The sequence below is a fragment of the Aquarana catesbeiana genome, linkage group LG02 (genome assembly GCF_042186555.1).
Source record: "Aquarana catesbeiana isolate 2022-GZ linkage group LG02, ASM4218655v1, whole genome shotgun sequence".
Lineage (NCBI taxonomy): Eukaryota > Metazoa > Chordata > Amphibia > Anura > Ranidae > Aquarana > Aquarana catesbeiana.
In genome coordinates, this window is record NC_133325.1 from 466,283,077 (window position 1) to 466,300,972 (window position 17,896).

General features: G+C 41.7%; 1 protein-coding gene across 1 annotated transcript in view; it reads right to left on the reverse strand.

Annotated features, from left to right (window-relative positions):
• SYCP1 (synaptonemal complex protein 1) overlaps window positions 1-17,896 on the reverse strand; it is a 360,929-nt gene that overhangs the window by 109,018 nt on the left and 234,015 nt on the right. Inside the window, exons 17-18 of the mRNA XM_073615691.1 lie at window positions 17,232-17,348; window positions 6,679-6,789 (exon numbers count right to left, since the gene is read on the reverse strand). Coding sequence (XP_073471792.1) covers window positions 6,679-6,789; window positions 17,232-17,348 — 228 coding nt within the window. The remainder of the gene's footprint in view (window positions 1-6,678; window positions 6,790-17,231; window positions 17,349-17,896) is intronic.

Below are 17,896 nucleotides of genomic sequence, written 5' to 3' on the forward strand. Positions count from 1 at the left end.
GCAGCTCAGTTTCAGGGTCTTGGCAATCTTCTTATAGCCTAGGCCAGTGATGGTGAACCTTGGCATCCCAGATGTTTTGCAACTACATTTCCCTTGATGCTCATGCACTCTGCAGTGTAGTTGAGTATCATGGGAAATTAAGTTCCAAAACATCTGGGGTGCCAAGGTTCGCCATCACTGGCCTAGGCCATCTTTATGTAGAGCAATAGTTCTTTTACAGATCCTCAGAGAGTTCTTTGCCATGAGGTGCCATGTTGAAGTTCCAGTGGCCAGTATGTTGAGTTATTTTGAGGGGACAGCAAATTTACACTGTTATACAAGCTGCACACTCACTTCTTTACATTGTAGCAATTTGTAATTTTTTCAGTGTTGTCACATGAAAAGATATAATAAAATATTTACAAAAATGTGAGGGGTGTACTTACCTTTGTGAGATACTGTATATAATTATTGTATGTTGGTACAATTTAATTGCTGGAATGCCTGCAGCGTAGCACTATAATGGTGAGTCACACAGGCATTTGAACTCAAGTGTGTTCTGACGTGTTCTAACATGCACTCACCTGGGTCGCAGATCAGTTGACTCAGGCTTTACAGAGTAGTCAAAGAAATAAGGCATGCGTGCATTGTGCTGTTGGTGGAAAATGAGTGACAGAAATCTGGAGCAGTGGATTAACATCAAATTTTGAGTGAAAATTGAGAAAATTGTGGGTGAAACTTTAGCTCCATTACAAAAAGCTTATGGTGAACATTCCATTAAAAAATCAAGTGTTTTTGAATGGCAGAGGCGGTTTAAGGAGGGGAGGGAAGACGTCCACGATGACGCAAAAAGCAGGCAGCCAAAAACACAAAGGATGAATGCCAATGTGGACAGATTGTGAATCTTCATACACTCATGCTGGTGTATTTTTTTTTGATCACAAGGAGATAGTTCACTACGAGTTCATACAACATGGTACAACGGTCAACCAACATTGTTACTTGGAAATTCTGAAAAGGTTATGGGAATCTGCTGGGAGGAAAAGGCTGAAACTTTGGCCTAAAAAATGGACTCTCCATCACAACAATGCCTTCTGCACAAACATTTTTTTACAATCCATTCTGGGAATTAAATTGTATATATACAGTGCCTTGAAAAAGTATTCATACCCTTTAAAATTTTCCACATTTTGTCATGTTACAACCAAAAACGTAAATGTATTTTATTGGGATTTTATGTGACAGACCAACACAAAGTGGTACATAATTGTGAAGTGGAAGAAAAATGATAAGTGGTTTTCAACATTTTTCTACAAATAAATATCTGAAAAGTGTGGCGTGCATTTGTATTCAGCCCCCTTTACTCTGATACCCCTAACTAAAATCTAGTGGAACCAATTGCCTTCAGAAGCCTAACTAGTAAATAAAGTCCACCAGTGTGTAATTTAATCTCGGTATAAATACAGCTGTTCTGTAAAACCCTCAGAGGTTTTTTTAGAGAACCTTAGTGAACAAACAGCATCATGAAGGCCAAGGAACACACCAGACAGGTCAGGGATAACGTTGTGTAGAAGTCTAAAGCAGAGTTAGGTTATAAAAGAATATCCCAAGCTTTGAACATCTCACAGAGCACTATTCAATCCACCATCTGAAAATGGAAAGAGTATGGCACAACTGCAAACCTACCAAGACATTGCCGTCCACCTAAACTGACAGGCTGGGCAAGGAGGGCATTAATCACAGAAGCAGCCAAGAGGCCCATGGTAACTCTGGAGAAGCTGCAGAGATCCACAGCTCAGGTGGGAGAATCTGTCACAGGACAACTATTAGTCGTGCACTCAACAAATCTGTCTGTTGTGGAAGAGTGGCAAGAAGAAAGCAATTGTTAAAAAAAAAAAAAAAGCCATAAGTAGTCCTGTTTGCGAGAAGCCATGGGGGGGGGACACAGCAAACACGTGGAAGAAGATGCTCTAGTCAGATGAGACCAAAGTTGAACTTTTTGGCCTAAAAGCAAAACGCTATGTGTGGTGGAAAAAGGAACATTGCACATCCCCCTGAACACACCATCACCACCATGAAACATGGTGGTGGTAGCATTATGTTGTGGGGATGCTTTTCTTCATCAGGAAAAGGGAAGCTGGTTAAAGTTGATGGGAAGATGGATGGAGCCAAATACAAGACAATCTTAGAAGAGTCTGCAAAAGACTTGAGACTAAGGCGAAGGTTCACATTCCAGCAGGACAATGACCCTAAACATACGGCCAGGGCCACAATGGAATAGTTTAGATCAAAGCATATTCATGTGTTAGAATGGCCCTGTCAAAGTCCAGACCTAAATCCAATTGAGAATCTGTGCAAAGACTTGAAAATTGCTGTTCTCAGACGCTCTCCATCCAATCTGACAGAGCTTGAGCTATTTTGCAAAGAAGAATGGGCAAAAATGTAACTCTCTAGATGTGCAAGGCTGATAGAGACATACCCAAAAAGACTTGCAGCTGTAATTGCAGCAAAAGGTGGTTCTACAAAGTATTGACTGAATAGGCTGAATACAAATGTACGCCACACTTTTCAGATATTTATTTGTAAAAAAAAATTGAAAACCATTTATCGTTTTCCTTCGACTTCACAATTATGTGCCACTTTGTGCTGGTTTTTCACATAAAATCCCAATAAAATACATTTACGTTTTTGGTTGTAACTTGACAAAATGTGGAAAATTTCAAGGGGCATGAATACTTTTTCAAGGCACTGTATTTGCAGTTTGTAGACAGTGTATTACATCAGTATTATTTCTTTTATAGATGGATAAAACTCTTCTGGATTGAAAAACTCCATATATGCCCTAGTTCTCAAGTAGCAGTGAAACGTGTCGATATAACAACAGGCGCCAATCCAAATAATTTGAAATTGAATATTGTATACATTTTTTGATGGATAGTTGATCTCTGCTATGAGATTTTTATATGGCATTTACTGTATAAACTACAAATATTTTTATTACTTTTACTTTTTTATCCTGAAGTAATTTTGGTTTATATGGTCGCACTCTGTTTTCCTGGTAGCACATCTAAAGTCCTTATTTTTTATGTAGGTACAATTAGCCATTTTCCTTTCTTCCTCTATTTAGTGGAACATGACAGTCAGAATCTGCAGTGGAGTAAAGGCATAAATTAGCCTGCACTGAGATCAGGGGATAATTAGAGAATCCGAGACTAGAGCTAGAGGATCCCTAGTTCTGGCAACAAACAGAAGTCGCTTGTTGTTGTGTTTGGAGGTTAGGATCTCCACATCAGGAGTCTCCCCCACCTTTGGCATATTAAATTGAACACATCTGTATAAGGAGACCATTCCCCTTGGTACAAATGGTGGTGGCTGAGATATTCCACTTGCCATTCCTGGGATCTGGACTGCAGAGATTGCTGGGTAGTGGGCTCCTGTTCAATACAAAATCTGGTTTGCTTTATTCAAAGCAGTCAGGTTTTACTTCCTCTTTAAGCCATCCAGGACTTTTGTTCGCTCTTTTAAATGTATTACTCAATGGGATGCATTGGCTAATGCCCTTATTTAATATGCTCTTAAAGCAAACCTATCTCTCCTCTGTGTTCTTTGTTCCTAAGATTTTATCCCAATTTATGCCTTCTAGCAAGGCTCGTAGTTTAGGGAAGTTGGCTCTTTTGAAATTGAGTGTCTTTTTATTCCCCTTATGTTTCCTATTTGTGTGATTTATACTGAAGCCAATTGACCTGTGATTGCTGTTACCTAAATTGCCAACATCCGTGATCAGGTCTTTATTGTTGGTAATCAGTATTTCTAATTGGTGCGTCTACCATCTGACCCATAAAATTGTCTTGTAAGACATTTAGGAACTGGCGAGCCTTAGAAAAAACTAAAAATAATGACCATGTTATACTTACCTGCTCTGTGAAATTGTTTTGCACAGAGCAGCCCCAATCCTCCTCTTCTTGGGTCCCCCCACCAGGCATCATGGCTCCTATTTGTGGAGGCCTGCTCCTGAGCCCTGCTTGCTGTGCCCATAAACACAGACATTAGGGCTTTGCACCAATGGCTTCTACTGCTATCAATCTGCCCTGTGAGGAGGAAAAGAGCACAGAGAGTCGCTGCTCTTTTGCACAGCACTTGATCGAATGGGGCTCAGGTAAGTATAAGCGGGGGGCTGGGGGATCCTAGACACAGAAGGTTTTTTTACTTTAATGCAGAAAATACATTAAGGTAAAAAACCTTGGGCTTTTAAAACCACTTTAACCATTTACCCACTAGGCACTTAAACCCCCTTCCTAACCAGACCAATTTCCAGCTTTCGGTGCTCTCACATTTTGAATGACAATTACTCAGTCATGCAACACTGTACCTATATGAAATTTTTGTCCTTTTTTTCCTCACAAATAGAGCTTTCTTTTGGTGGTATTTAATCACCACTGGGTTTTTTATTTTTTGCGCTATAAAAAAAAAAAAATTCTGTAAAAAATGCATTTTTCTTTGTTTCTGTTATAAAATTTAGCAAAATTAGTATTTTTTCTTCATATATTATGGCCAAAATTTATACTGCAACATGTCTTTGGTAAAAATAACCCAAATCGGTGTATATTATTTGGTCTTTGTGAAAGTTACAGAGTCCACAAGCTATGGTGCCAAATTGATCACACCTGAAGTACTGATAGCCTATCTTATTTCTAGACACTTTAACAAGCCAGGAAAGTACAAATACTCCCCAAATGACCCATTTTTGTAAAGTAGACATTCCAAGGTATTTAGTAAGATGCATGGTGAGTTTTTTGAAGTTGTCATTTTTTTCCACAATTCTTTGCAAAATCAAGATTTTTTTTCTTTTCACAAAATTGATATATTATCAGGTTATTTCTCACACACAGCATATGCATAGCACAAATTACAGCCCAAAACACATTCTACTATTCCTCCTGAGTATGGCAATATGATGTGTGAGACTTTTACACAGCGTGGCCACATACAGAGGCCCAACATGCAGGGAGCGCCATCAGGCGTTCTTGGAGCATAAATCACACATATAATTTCTTGACTACCTCTTGCACTTTTGAAGGCCCTGGAGAACCAGGACAATGAAAACGCCCCAAAAATTACCCCATTTTAGAAAGAAAACAACCCAGTGTATAATCTATGAGGAATATCGAGTCTTTTGAACATGTCATTTTTTTTCTACAAGTTTTTGGAAAATGTTTAAAGAAAATGAAAACGCATTTTTTTTTTTTTACACAACGTTGTCCATTTACACAATGTTTCTAACACATAGCATGTACATACTAAAAATTACACCCCAAAATAGAGTCTCCTACTCCTCCTGAGTATGGCGATACCACGTGTGTGAGACTTTTCCATAGCGGGGCCACATACAGAAGACCAACATGCAGGGTGTTCTAGGGACATAAGTTTCAAATCTAATTTGACTACCTATTACACTTTTGTGAGGCACTGTAGTGGCATGAATGTGGCCTGGATGATAACTGATGTGGCATGGATGAGCATGAATGGGGATGGATGAGCCGTGGATGAGGATGGCTGAGCATGAATGCGTATGGCTGAGTATGGCCGGGTACGGCTGAGTATGGCCGGGTACGGCTGAGTATGGCCAGGTACGGCTGAGTATGGCCAGGTACGGCTGAGTATAGTTGGGATGGCTGGATACGACTGAGTACGGCTGAGTATGGCTGGGTATGGCTGAGTATGGCTAATTATAGATGGGGGTGGATGAGATGGCTGAGCATGGATGGATGAATGAGTATTGCTGAGTATGGATGGCTGAGCATGGATGGATGGATGAGGATGCTGAGTATGGATGGCTGAGCATGGATAGATGTATGAGTATGCCGAGTATGGATGAGTATGCTCAGTATGGATGGCGGAGCATGGATGGATGAGTATGCTGAGTATGGAGGAGTATGGATGGGTGAGCATGGATGGATGGGTGAGCATGGATGGATGGATGAGTATGCTGAGTATGGATGAGGATAGATGGATGGATGAGTATGCTGAGAATGGATGGGTATGCTGAGCATGGATGGCTGAGTATGTTGAGTATGGATGGGTGAGCATGGATGGATGGATGAGTATGCTGAGTATGGATAGGTGAGCATAGATGGATGAGTATGCTGAGTATGGATAGGTGAGCATAGATGGATGAGTATGCTGAGAATGGATGAATGGATGAGTATGCATGGGTGAGCATGAATGGATGGATGAGTATGGATGGATGGATGAGTATGCTGAGAATGGATGGGTATGGATGGCTGGAATGGGCACAGAGCAGCGCTGTGGGCACTACACATCCAGCCCACAGTGCTGCTGCCACCGATCTCTCCCCTCGCACTGTACCAATAGGTACGGGGAGGGGAGAGAGGAACCGGACGTGACGCCGGTTTGTTTACAAGTGATCACTCCATAATTTGACGGAGCGATCACATGGTACACGGCCACTATCAGAGTACCCGGCGGTCACGAATGTTCTCGGGGGAGCACAAGAGCGGGATTCTGGGAGGACGTCATAGTACGCCCTCCCAGAGCTACTCGACCACGCTGCAGCCGTCATTCGGCAATAGCGCAGTCGGCAAGTGGTTAAGCTAAGAAATGCTAAGAGTTTACCACTGCTTGAAAGGTAATAAATAAGAAAATATATTCAATAACATTATACATTCCCTTTAATTTTACCTTATGCTTTTCCATCAGTGCCACCATTTCAGTAATCTTATGCTGACATTTAACATCTGTTTCTTTCTGCAGCTTTATCGCTTCATCAGATGCTAACTTTAATTTTTGAACCTTAATGCCAAAAAAAAGGATACAAAATGTTTTTTGATGTCAATGCCATAAAAAGAAGAAAAAAAGAAAAAAAGAAAACAAAAAAAAAAGCTTTTCAGACATCTAGACTTTTATAAATCCACTGTCCATTTACTTATTCTTAACAAGCTGTTTGACACACGACAGACAACCTGTCTCATATACCAAAAAGGCTATGGATGGGAATTAAATCTGCACAGAAGTTTTGAGGTGGACTTCTCAATATCTCACAGTTCAGCATCAATAGCTGCCTGAAAGACATTGGTGACTTAGCCTTCCCAGGAGGCTGCTATGGACAGGAGGAAATGTAAATACATTTTTTATTGTAAACTTCTGTTTATTGATTTTTTAAAGGGTATACAGAAGAAATTGCAGCATGTAAGATGCCAGGTAACAAGCATACAAAATTCTAAAAGAAAAAGAAAAAACTAAACAAAGAAAGTAAAATAACAGTACAATAGTAGCCTCATCAAGGTTGCCGGTGTTTAAGTCACCCAACCAGGTGAAAAATCCTTGACCAGTGAAATGCCCCCCCCCCCATGTCACTCACTGTAGGATACACATAATATGTCAACATCCATCTTTCTCCCCCCCTCCACCAGTCAGAACAAGGAATATATAGTCACCTTTAGAGCTATGAAAAAACATAATGGGAATATACAGCTGAGAGAGAGAGTTAATACAGTATTTAGTCAGAAACAGTATCTGTAGAAGACAACTATCCTCTCCACACTTTATCAAACTTGGTAAATGCACCCCCTTTTTGCATAAGTGGCTTTATACAAAGGGACAGCTTTGTTCACTAATGATTGCCATGCTGCCACAGAGGGTGTTGACAATTTTTTCCAAGATAGTATAATCAACTTCCTGGCGTAATACAACAATAGTGTAAGGAGGGTACGTACTGTATAGCTTTAGTAGTGGCAAGTGAGTCAACAGCACTTTGATGGAGAGGGCAACAGAAATGCAGCAGGAAGCGATGCATGCCAAAACCTCCCACCAGAAGGGACCTATAGCCGGACAGTTCTAAAAAACATGCATTTAATCTGTGCCTGGTGTGAAACATCGCCAACAAAGCGAGGATTGATTCCCAAATATCAAAGCCAGTCTCGCAAGTGTGACCCTATGAATGAACTTAAAGTGTATTAAACGGTCTAGAGACTGATCTCTGGAGACTTAGGACCCCTATATAATAGATGCTGTAAAGCTTAGTAGCAGAGCTACATGCAAATGTGCCTTTTTTTCTAATTTGGGTTGAAAGGTTCACTTTAAGGGTGTTAACACACTAATGCCCCATACACACGGTCGGATTTTCCGATGGAAAATGTCCGATCGGAGCGTGTTGTCGGAAATTCCGACTGTGTGTGGGCTCCATCGGACATTTTCCATCGGATTTTCCGACACACAAAGTTTGATAGCAGGCTGTAAAATTTTCCAACAACAAAATCCGATCGCGTCAATTCCGACCGTGTGTGGCCAGTTCCGACGCACAAAGTGCCACGCATGCTCAGAAGAAATTCCGAGACGGAACAGCTCGGTCTGGTAAAATTAGCGTTCGTAATGGATACAGCCCTTTCGTCACGCTGCAATGTAAAAAATGGTTTAATACAGCGCACTCTCTTCTTCTTTATAATGTGAGAAGAATGAAGTAGTTTTGCTGCTCATATTCACACAGACTTCTCACAAACTTCTTTCTTTATTATTTATCGTACTTCCCTCAATATATTTTGATTTGTCACATCTGACCAAATTTTTTTTTTTTTGTTTTTAATTGTAAAAAATTTATTTTCAAGGCTGTTTTTGTTTTAAAATTTTGTATGCTTTTAATAAAGGATATTTTTGTGTGTGTTTTGTGTGTCAAGCTACCACAACACCATTGATATCTTGTATTATTTAATCTCAATGAGATTGTTTGGTGTTGGTGTCCCTTGTTAATTTCACATTGTATTTTGAAATGTACCTGTCTCCTCACTAACAACTTTTTGAAGGAAAACACACATAGGCTAGTATAATTGAAACAAAAATGCCTTTATTAAGGGCTCAGAACCAAACAAAAAGGGAGGCAACGCTGGAGAAACAGCAGAAGTTGGTGAAGCCTTGGACCCCAGGGCAGACATCAACTATTTTACTGCAAAATTGGTGGCCTGAGGAGTCCTTATCTAAGGGAGTGCAGTCTGGTCCAGAAGTCCCAGAGATCATGAAAGCAGCAGATGACATCTGTATCCCCAGGCTGTGGTCATACAAGAGACTGCATCTTTGGCCAGACCAGACTGAACCCAGGGCCATCACTCTCTGGTCTTCCTTCCACGCTGTGGCTCTGGTGGTGGAGTTGTGGCAGGAGGAGGAGGATGGTCCAACTCAATCACGTCGGTCTTGGGTGTGATTTCGCCACTCACCCCCTTAGTTAGGACTTTATAAATAAGTTTCTCACACATGAGGCGTTGACCCTCCTGCATGCACTTCAATTTGGTGGCAGCCATGCAGGCAAAGGCCTCTTCAGGAGTGGGTAAGGCTCTGAGGGACACAGAAGCCTCCGGAATGAGCCTGAGTGCAGAATCCTGCATGTGAGTCGCCTTCCTCGCTCTTTTGTATGGAAGGCGGAGGGGAGGAACCTGCGATTCTGTCAGGCTGCGACTGGTCCCAGGCTTCTCCTGGCTGCAACTTAGCCGTGCCTCCTCCTGGCTGCAACTTAGCCCCGCCTCCTCCTGGCTGCCACATTCCACAGCCTCCTCCTGGCTGAGGTCTTCCTGTGTATGAAAAAGGGACATCGTTTTAGTTTTTTATTCATCAATCACACACAATTGTCACCTCATGACTGTTGCAAATTGAATGTTAAGAAATATAACTGATGATCATTCTGAGCTCAGCATTGTTCATTCTTGTCCCAAATATTTTTGCACCCTACTGTCTATTGATATGTAAAACACTTTATTAAATCAGCAATTAGTGATCAATATTAACATCTAGTAAAGATCATTTATTTATTGACAATAAATCTGTAGAAGAATGCTATACCTGGCTCCATCTGGGCTCCTCCATTTCTTCCTGGCTGGAAGTCCCAGGTTGGACATCGGAAGCCTCAGCTGGGGTGGAAGGAAGAGTGGAAGGAAGGGTTGAGAGGGATTCCCTGACTTCAGTCTGGCCTGACAGAAATCGCAGTCTCTCATAGTACCACAGCCTGGGGACATAAACGTCATCTGCTCCAGCTCCGGATCTCTGGGAATCTGTGACCTTCTTGCGCTCCCTAAGATAAGTGCTCCTCAGACCACCAATATTGGCTTTTAAATAGGGGATGATTGCCGTGGGGACCACCGGCGTCACCAACTCCAGCAGTTTCTCCAGTGCTGCCTGCCTCTTTTGTTTATGATTATAATGCAGGTGTTTCACCTGCCACAGACAGGGCTGCTCCCTGTACTTGTCTATGAACAGGGGGAGGAAGTTGTGGTCATTGAAGCCATCCATTTTATCTGCAAGACACAACACAAGGCAAACCCTAATGTCAGGCAAAACTCTCCTAATCTTGTTACAATATAGGCCTCAATCCAGAAGCAGTATAGGCCCAAGTTTAGATCTTACCTTCGTTATCACGATCGGCACCTCCTATACTCCTTCCTCCGCTCACAGATCGTACGTACTACGCACGCGTGTTACGCTTTATACACACTGCGCATGCGTGTAACTCCGCCCGCCCCTGATGTTCTTTCTAGTCTATTCCCCGCCCCTTTTCGTTCGGCATAGTGGGGGAAGAGCACATGGCAGAGACACAGCAGGTGCCTGCTAATTATAGCAACGAGGAGGAGGAAAGCCCGGAGCCGGAAACGTCTGGATCCAGAAGGAGAAGATTTAAGGCATCAAATATGTCCTTTGGGGAGATGTTGGAGATGGTCGACATCCTGAAGAGGGGTGACTATGATGGAAAGTATGGACCTTACCCCAACCCCAATGTCAGAAAGGCCAAGATAATGGCGAAAGTGGTCAAGAGTCTGCACCGGAATTTCGGGGTACGACGATCGAAAGATCAGCTTAGGAAGCGGTGGTCGGACCTAAAATTAAGAGAACACGAGCAGTACAGAAAGATCCGGAGAGTGCTGCAAAAAAGTAAGTAGTTGTGCTGTGTTCCTATTCTTTTTGTGTTTATTACGTTCGTGCTGCTCCATGTGCTTTTCTGAACTGTTGTACAGTTTAAAATGGCAACTTTCATGTTTATGGGCACATTATTCGTTCGAATCAAACATTTTTATTTCGGCCTATAAAACACCATTGTTTAGGCCATATGCATTTGACCATATTTTTTAGGGCCTACTTTTATGAAAATAATTTGGTTGTGTAGATGGGTTTGTTACTAGAATGAAATGCAAACTAGATTCTGTGTAAGGAGAGGACACTACACATCTGGACACTGGAGCACTAGTGTGGGACACAAGAACACCCTTTTTATTAGGGGGCCCACACAGGTGCTCCAGTGTATACTATAGGGGAGTCTCCATCTGTGAAGCTTGTACAAAACAGGTAAAGTATTGAAGTTTGACAAAGGACAATAAAAATTCTACATCTTGGAACTCTGCCAAAATAGACAATTGTACCCCACTTCCAAGCAATGTTTCATATTTATAGTTCTGCCATCCAATATCTGTGTGCTAAGTATACCATTTTTTTTTTACATAGGGGAGAAAAGACTCGGAGGACACCCCTCATCCGAGGAGACCAGAGACCCCCACCTCCGGAAGAAGGGGAAATCCCCCAAAGACAAGAAGAGCAGGAGGAGGAAGACGTGGTGGAACTAGTCACAACAGGTGAGTGTCTGCGACCACAGGCTCAGGTAAGAGATGGATGCCGGCATATTTATAATACATGTTTTTTTTTTTTTGGTTTCTATCTTTTTAGGTGATGGTGATGTTGTGGATCCAGGGCATTTCACCTCGGAAAGTGCACAGATCCTGATTGGGGAGATCATGGGGTGTAATGTTGCCTTGGAAAACATCAAGAAAAACATCAATGTTATTCAAAAAAATAATAACATCATTGATGTTTTGAGGAGAGTTTAAAACCCCTCCAAAGCCCTTTCTTTTATGGTGTGCTACAATTTAAAAATTTTTTGTCGAATTGTAGAAAAGCCAAATTTTGAAGAGGCACACAGTGTGTCAACATGTGCTATCTGCCATCACGGGAGATCAATGGACGCGTTTTGGGGGTGCAACCCCTTCTTTAATAATAAAGTAGCTGTGAGGAAGGGGTTGCTCCCTTGATCCCCCGTGATGGCAGCTAGCACATGTTGACATTCGTAAATTGGTGTGCATCTTCAAAATTTGGCTTTTCCTGGGGTGACTTCACCCCATCTGAACGCAATATCAAACACTTCCTAAATACTCATGTCTGATATTGCCTTCAAGTTCTACCAAATGTGAACTTTGTAAGTTCAAGATTTGTGTCTTTCTTGTTGGTTTGAAACATGCCTGTTTTATCTTAAATGGACATTTCAACTTTTTCTAATGCCACCCCAAAAATTGTTATACAAAAAACATTTGTTTTAAAAACCTTGTCAAAATGCACATGTGATCGTGCAGGTATTAAAAAGATTGTGTGGATTATTGTCTCAACGCTCCAAAACTTATGTTGTGCTCTAATTGCTGCTTTCTGTGACAATGGGGGTTATTTCCTAAAAGGGCAAATACACTTTGCACTACAAGTGCAGTTTCAAGTCCACTTGTAGTGCAAAGTGTCTTTGCCTTTAGTAAATAACACCCAACAATGCTTTGTATAAGGTTACACAATCACCCCATTTTCAGGACTCACCACATTTCTGTCAGGGTCAGCTAAAACAAACACAAGCAGTAAATGTCACCAAAGATTTGCTTAATTATTTTTTTTATTTGATAAAGGTTTCACACATTGTTTGGCATATTGATAGCCCCCCTACCCGCAAAGAATTCAAGGTATCTTAGCCGGACATCACGGGCACTCAGGGAGGGCAAGCCAGGACGGCCACTTTTAAGCGCCGTCAAGGTTGGTTCATTTTGAATTCCGGCTTCAGGCCCAACTGAGCCAGCATAGTTGGCAGAATGTTGCCGTAAAAATTTGTGTAGAACACAGCACGCCAGGATAATATGATTCAGTTTGTACTCCACCATATGTATGGGTGTAAGAAATAGGCGGAACCGGCTGGCCATGATTCCAAACGTGTTCTTCACCACTCTTCTGGCTCTGGCCAGCCGATAATTAAAAACCCTCTGGTCCGGGGTGGAGGTCCTCATCGGGAATGGCCGCATAAGACGGTCCCCCAACGCAAATGCTTCATCCGCAATGAAGACGAATGGGAGTCCTTCCACATTGTCTTCTGGAGGTGGCAAGTCCAAGCTGCCATTCTGGAGACGCCTCTAGAACTCTGTCTGGGCGATGACTCCACCATCGGACATCCGGCCATTCTTCCCCACGTCCACATACAGGAACTCATAAGTAGCCGACACCACCGCCAACATCACAATACTATTGAACCCCTTATAATTATAATAGTACGACTCCGAGTTGGGTGGTGGGATAATGTGGATGTGTTTCCCATCAATTGTCCCTCCGCAGTTAGGAAAGTCCCACCGCTGGGCAAAGTGGGAGGCCAGAGTCTGCCATTCCTGTGGCGTGGAAGGAAACTGTTGAGGAAAACAAAAAAAAAATAGTCTTTTTGCACATTAAAACATGGAAAGCAGATTAGACACAAACATTCTTGGCCAACATCAAGATAACATTTATTAATGGGAATTTTTAAACACCAAAGTATAAGGTACATCATATTCCCCCCCTCTCCTGGGCCATTTGTAACATTATAGGGGGAGGGGAGCTCTTGGACAGGTAACCCTTTCCACTTCATTGAGAGATGAATGCCTAAATAATGGGTATTACTTTGAACAGGCCCTCCTTAGTTACACTATTGGCAGCCCACTGGACAGGTAAGAAGTGTCATAACACAAAGATATAAATACACACTGTACACATTTGGACATTCTGCTATTACCTATCACGATAATAATAGGATACAAAAACTTAAAACAGTACCATTTGAAAACATACAGGCAGGCCCTTGCACTACATGCTTTGGGGAATTCATCCATAAATCTGACCACAAAAGAGATGGGTATAGTGTGTATGGGTTTGGCAAAGTCAGCAGATAGATGATTGAGGATAGATAGAGAATTGGTATCAGCTGACTTAGCAGTTGGGGGGAGGGAGGGTTCCAAATGATTTGGGGACTCCCCATAAAAAACCTCTGGCACTCTGCCTGAATTTACATTACAAATCACATTTAATAACATTTTAGGGGTGTTTGGGGTAAAGCACTACTATGAAGCTGATAAAATACATTGTTAACTGACTACATGAGGTGAATATAGGGCCAGGAGACCATGTTGGGGAGGTAAGTGAAGGCAAATATGTATGAAGGACAAAAAAAATAATTACATAAAAATCCAGCATGCATGAGAACAAAGGGGAGATTCACAGCATATTACAATCATGGTCATTAGGGAATGAGGAAAGAAATACAATATATTATCAAACATTAACCACTACGCAACCGCGCTATGGCCGAATGACGGCCACAGCGCGGACCTGAATTCCCGGGAGGCCGCGCAATTGTCATTCAAAGTGTGTCAGCGTTGAAAGCTGAAAATTGGTCTGGATAGGAGGGGGGTTTAAGTGCCCTATAAGCAAGTGGTTAAATACAATAAAATGTGATGTTAAAGGATAAAAATCTTACCTTAATATACTCCTTCTGCAGGACCTGTATGATGGCAGAACAGGTCTCTGGGATAATGATCCCCAGAGCCTGGGGGAGATGCCTGTTGAGAACTTCAAGTCCTGCAGACTTCTCCCCGTCGCCAAGTACCGCAGGGTGGCGACTAGCCTCTGCTCCGGAGTGATGGCTTGCCTCATGCAGGTATCCTGCCTGATAATATAAGGGGTCAGCAAAGCCAACAAACGGTGAAATACAGGGTCCGTCATCCGGAGAAAGTTCCTGAAATCATCAGGATTATTCTCACAGATCTCACGGAGCAAAGGCATGTGACAGAACTGGTCACGCTGAAGCAACCAATTCTTGGTCCATGAACTCCTCCCCACCCTGTTCATGGACTGGACTTGTGTCAAGGTCAGGACCCCAACACCAAGCCCCCGCACAGCACGAACTCTACGAGGAGTACGTATACGCAACATGGCTAGAAAACGGTCGGCTGCTCAGAACGAAGTAACAGAACGCACTGAAGAACAGCAAGGCCTGTGAAGAGCGACCTGAAAAACAGTAACGAATGAACAAGAACACAATGACTAATAAAAGTCACGCGTAGCTTGCTTGCACGCACTGAAGAGCAGATACAAACCCACAAGCACAAACTGAACAGCAGAAAACGATCTGAAAACCACGAGTCTGAAAAAGCGCGAATCGTCTCTCACCAAACTTTTACTAACACGAGATTAGCAAAAGGAGCCCAAAGGGTGCCGCACTTGGTTCGGAACTGGCCTTTTCTAGTCTCGTCGTACGTGGTTTACGTCACCGCGTTCTTGGCGATTGGAAATTCTGACAACTTTGTGCGACCGTGTGTACGCAAAACAAGTTTGAGCCAACATCCGTTGGAAAAAATCCTAGAATTTTGTTGTCGGAATGTCCGATCAATGTCCGACCGTGTGTACGGGGCATTATACTGTTCTTTACTAGGTTTTATGTATTTCTCATCAAGCTGCAGGCTAACTCGTGGGCTTATTTATTTCACCACTACAAAGAACAACGAAGATTTGCAAAAACAGTTATTCATGCAACCATTACATTTCCATTCACTAAAGTCAGATGACGGAATCAAACCACAAAAACTATGCGCTTAGGACATAAAGCAGAAATAGGAGAAAAGGGGGGGGGGGGGGGGGAAGAAGATAAGATAAAGGGAGGGGGGAGAGATGGGAGAAAGGAAAGAGAATAGAAGGTATGCTGCCTCCCCAAGTTGAGCCCTCAAAGAGAAATAACATGTAATGAATGGTTAATGGGGATATGGCGCTCCCTTGTGGGCTATACAAATGTCAATGACATAAACAGTGACTATATAAATAAATAGTGATCCAAACCCAAACGATGAGAACTGTGAAATCCTTAGTGGGTGAAACTCATAATAGATCATAAAAAATTATTTGTGGAAGTATACGTGTACGTGTTGGCAAACCTTAGTTTTAAAAAAGAAGAAAACTACTACAGTGCTGCTGCTAATTAAAGCGCACGCTGCGGGACATACTTCCTGGCTCTCGGCTTCACCCATAGTGTAGTACGCTGTGTATTTTTCCCCGAGAGGGGAGTTTTTATGGTTTTATGGTATTAAAGATTTTTTATCATACTACACTATGAGGTGGCATCTCTTTCCTTGAGGGCTTAGTTGCTGATCCCCATCCGGGATATCGTATGAAATGGTAATCCGGAACTCCTGGGAGAGAGGCCATTCCACCGCAGCACCACGGGATACCGAATAAGAGGACGGTTCTGGGATCCTAGATTGTCTATCACCCCTGCAGGGGTAGTGGAAGCTGGTGAGTGGGGAGCCAAAGGGGAGCACAGAAGTCACGGATCTACCTCTGTGGGCACCAAAAGTCACTAAGCTGTTGGAACTTTTTTGCTGCCATTCAAAATTGGAATGCACTATTTGAGACAGACTCTTTCTCTCTCTTTTTTGCTTAATTTGAAATTTTGATGTCATCTAGAGTCTTGCTGGACTTGATTGCACATATTGCACTTTATTGAACATTTATAAGTTGGATTGTTGGGTACATATACACGTATGTGTGGGATTGCACTGTCATACTGCATTGTTATACACTTGTTTTTGCACTGGTCATTTAGAGTCTTGTTGGACTTGATTGCACTATACTGCACTGTATTGCAGATTTAAAAGTAGGAGTGTACGGTCAAATATATATGTAGGTGCAGCATTGCACTGTCATATTACATATATTGCACTGTCATATGCTCATTCTTGCACTGGTCTACATACACATGCCACGAATTTTGCATATATAGAAGTTGGTATTTTTAATTAGCTGCATAGCAGCAGCACTGTAGTAGTTTTCTTCTTTTTTAAAACTAAGGTTTGCCAACACGTACACGTATACTTCCACAAATAATTTTTTATGATCTATTATGAGTTTCACCCACTAAGGATTTCACAGTTCTCATCGTTTGGGTTTGGATCACTATTTATTTATATAGTCACTGTTTATGTCATTGACATTTGTATAGCCCACAAGGGAGCGCCATATCCCCATTAACCATTCAGATGACGGAATGACCCACCCTTGGTTTCATTGCAGTTCTCAGTTTTGTACTTTTTCTCTAATTAAATAAACCTCTCAATGTCCTCCATTAAAATAATTACTGCTAGCTGAAATTTTAAGTAATAACATACCTCTCCACACAGAGTTTCTTCCTTAAATATTGCATTTGTAATCTCCACTTGTATGCTGCTAATTGTTTCTTCATGCTGAATTTTATCATTTTTGATCTGTGCATGTAATCCATTTACCTTTACAAATAAACATAATTGACACATGGAAAGAAATGCAATACATTTGATAAATCAGTTGGTATCTATCCGAACATAAAAGTTATTTTACATGACATCTAAGTGGAAATGTATATAAACCTATCAAAATGCTCCCTTCGATGGGGAATAGAACTTCAAATAAGAATAAAAGTATATTTTTGTTGCTTACATGTGAATGAGTCCCTCCCCTGATCACTTTATTTATATTATTACTTCAAAGACAGCCATCATCTTCTAAAGTCTTAATCACTTAACATGCAAATCCGCAGTTCATCAAAAACCCTGCAGTGTTGGTGTAAGTCATCAAAATCTTTTAACCTGCTATATATTTACACTTTTCATGTGTGATGCTGTACTTTTTCACTTATTACATTTTCACATTGTAATTCATATTTGCAAAATGTTGAGGTAGTCAAGCAAATTAACAGCAACGAGAAAAACTTAAAACAGCTAAAAAAAAATACATAAAAATAAATGGTTTTATTTTTACAAAAACATTTAACAGCAAAGGCTGAAAATCCATCCCA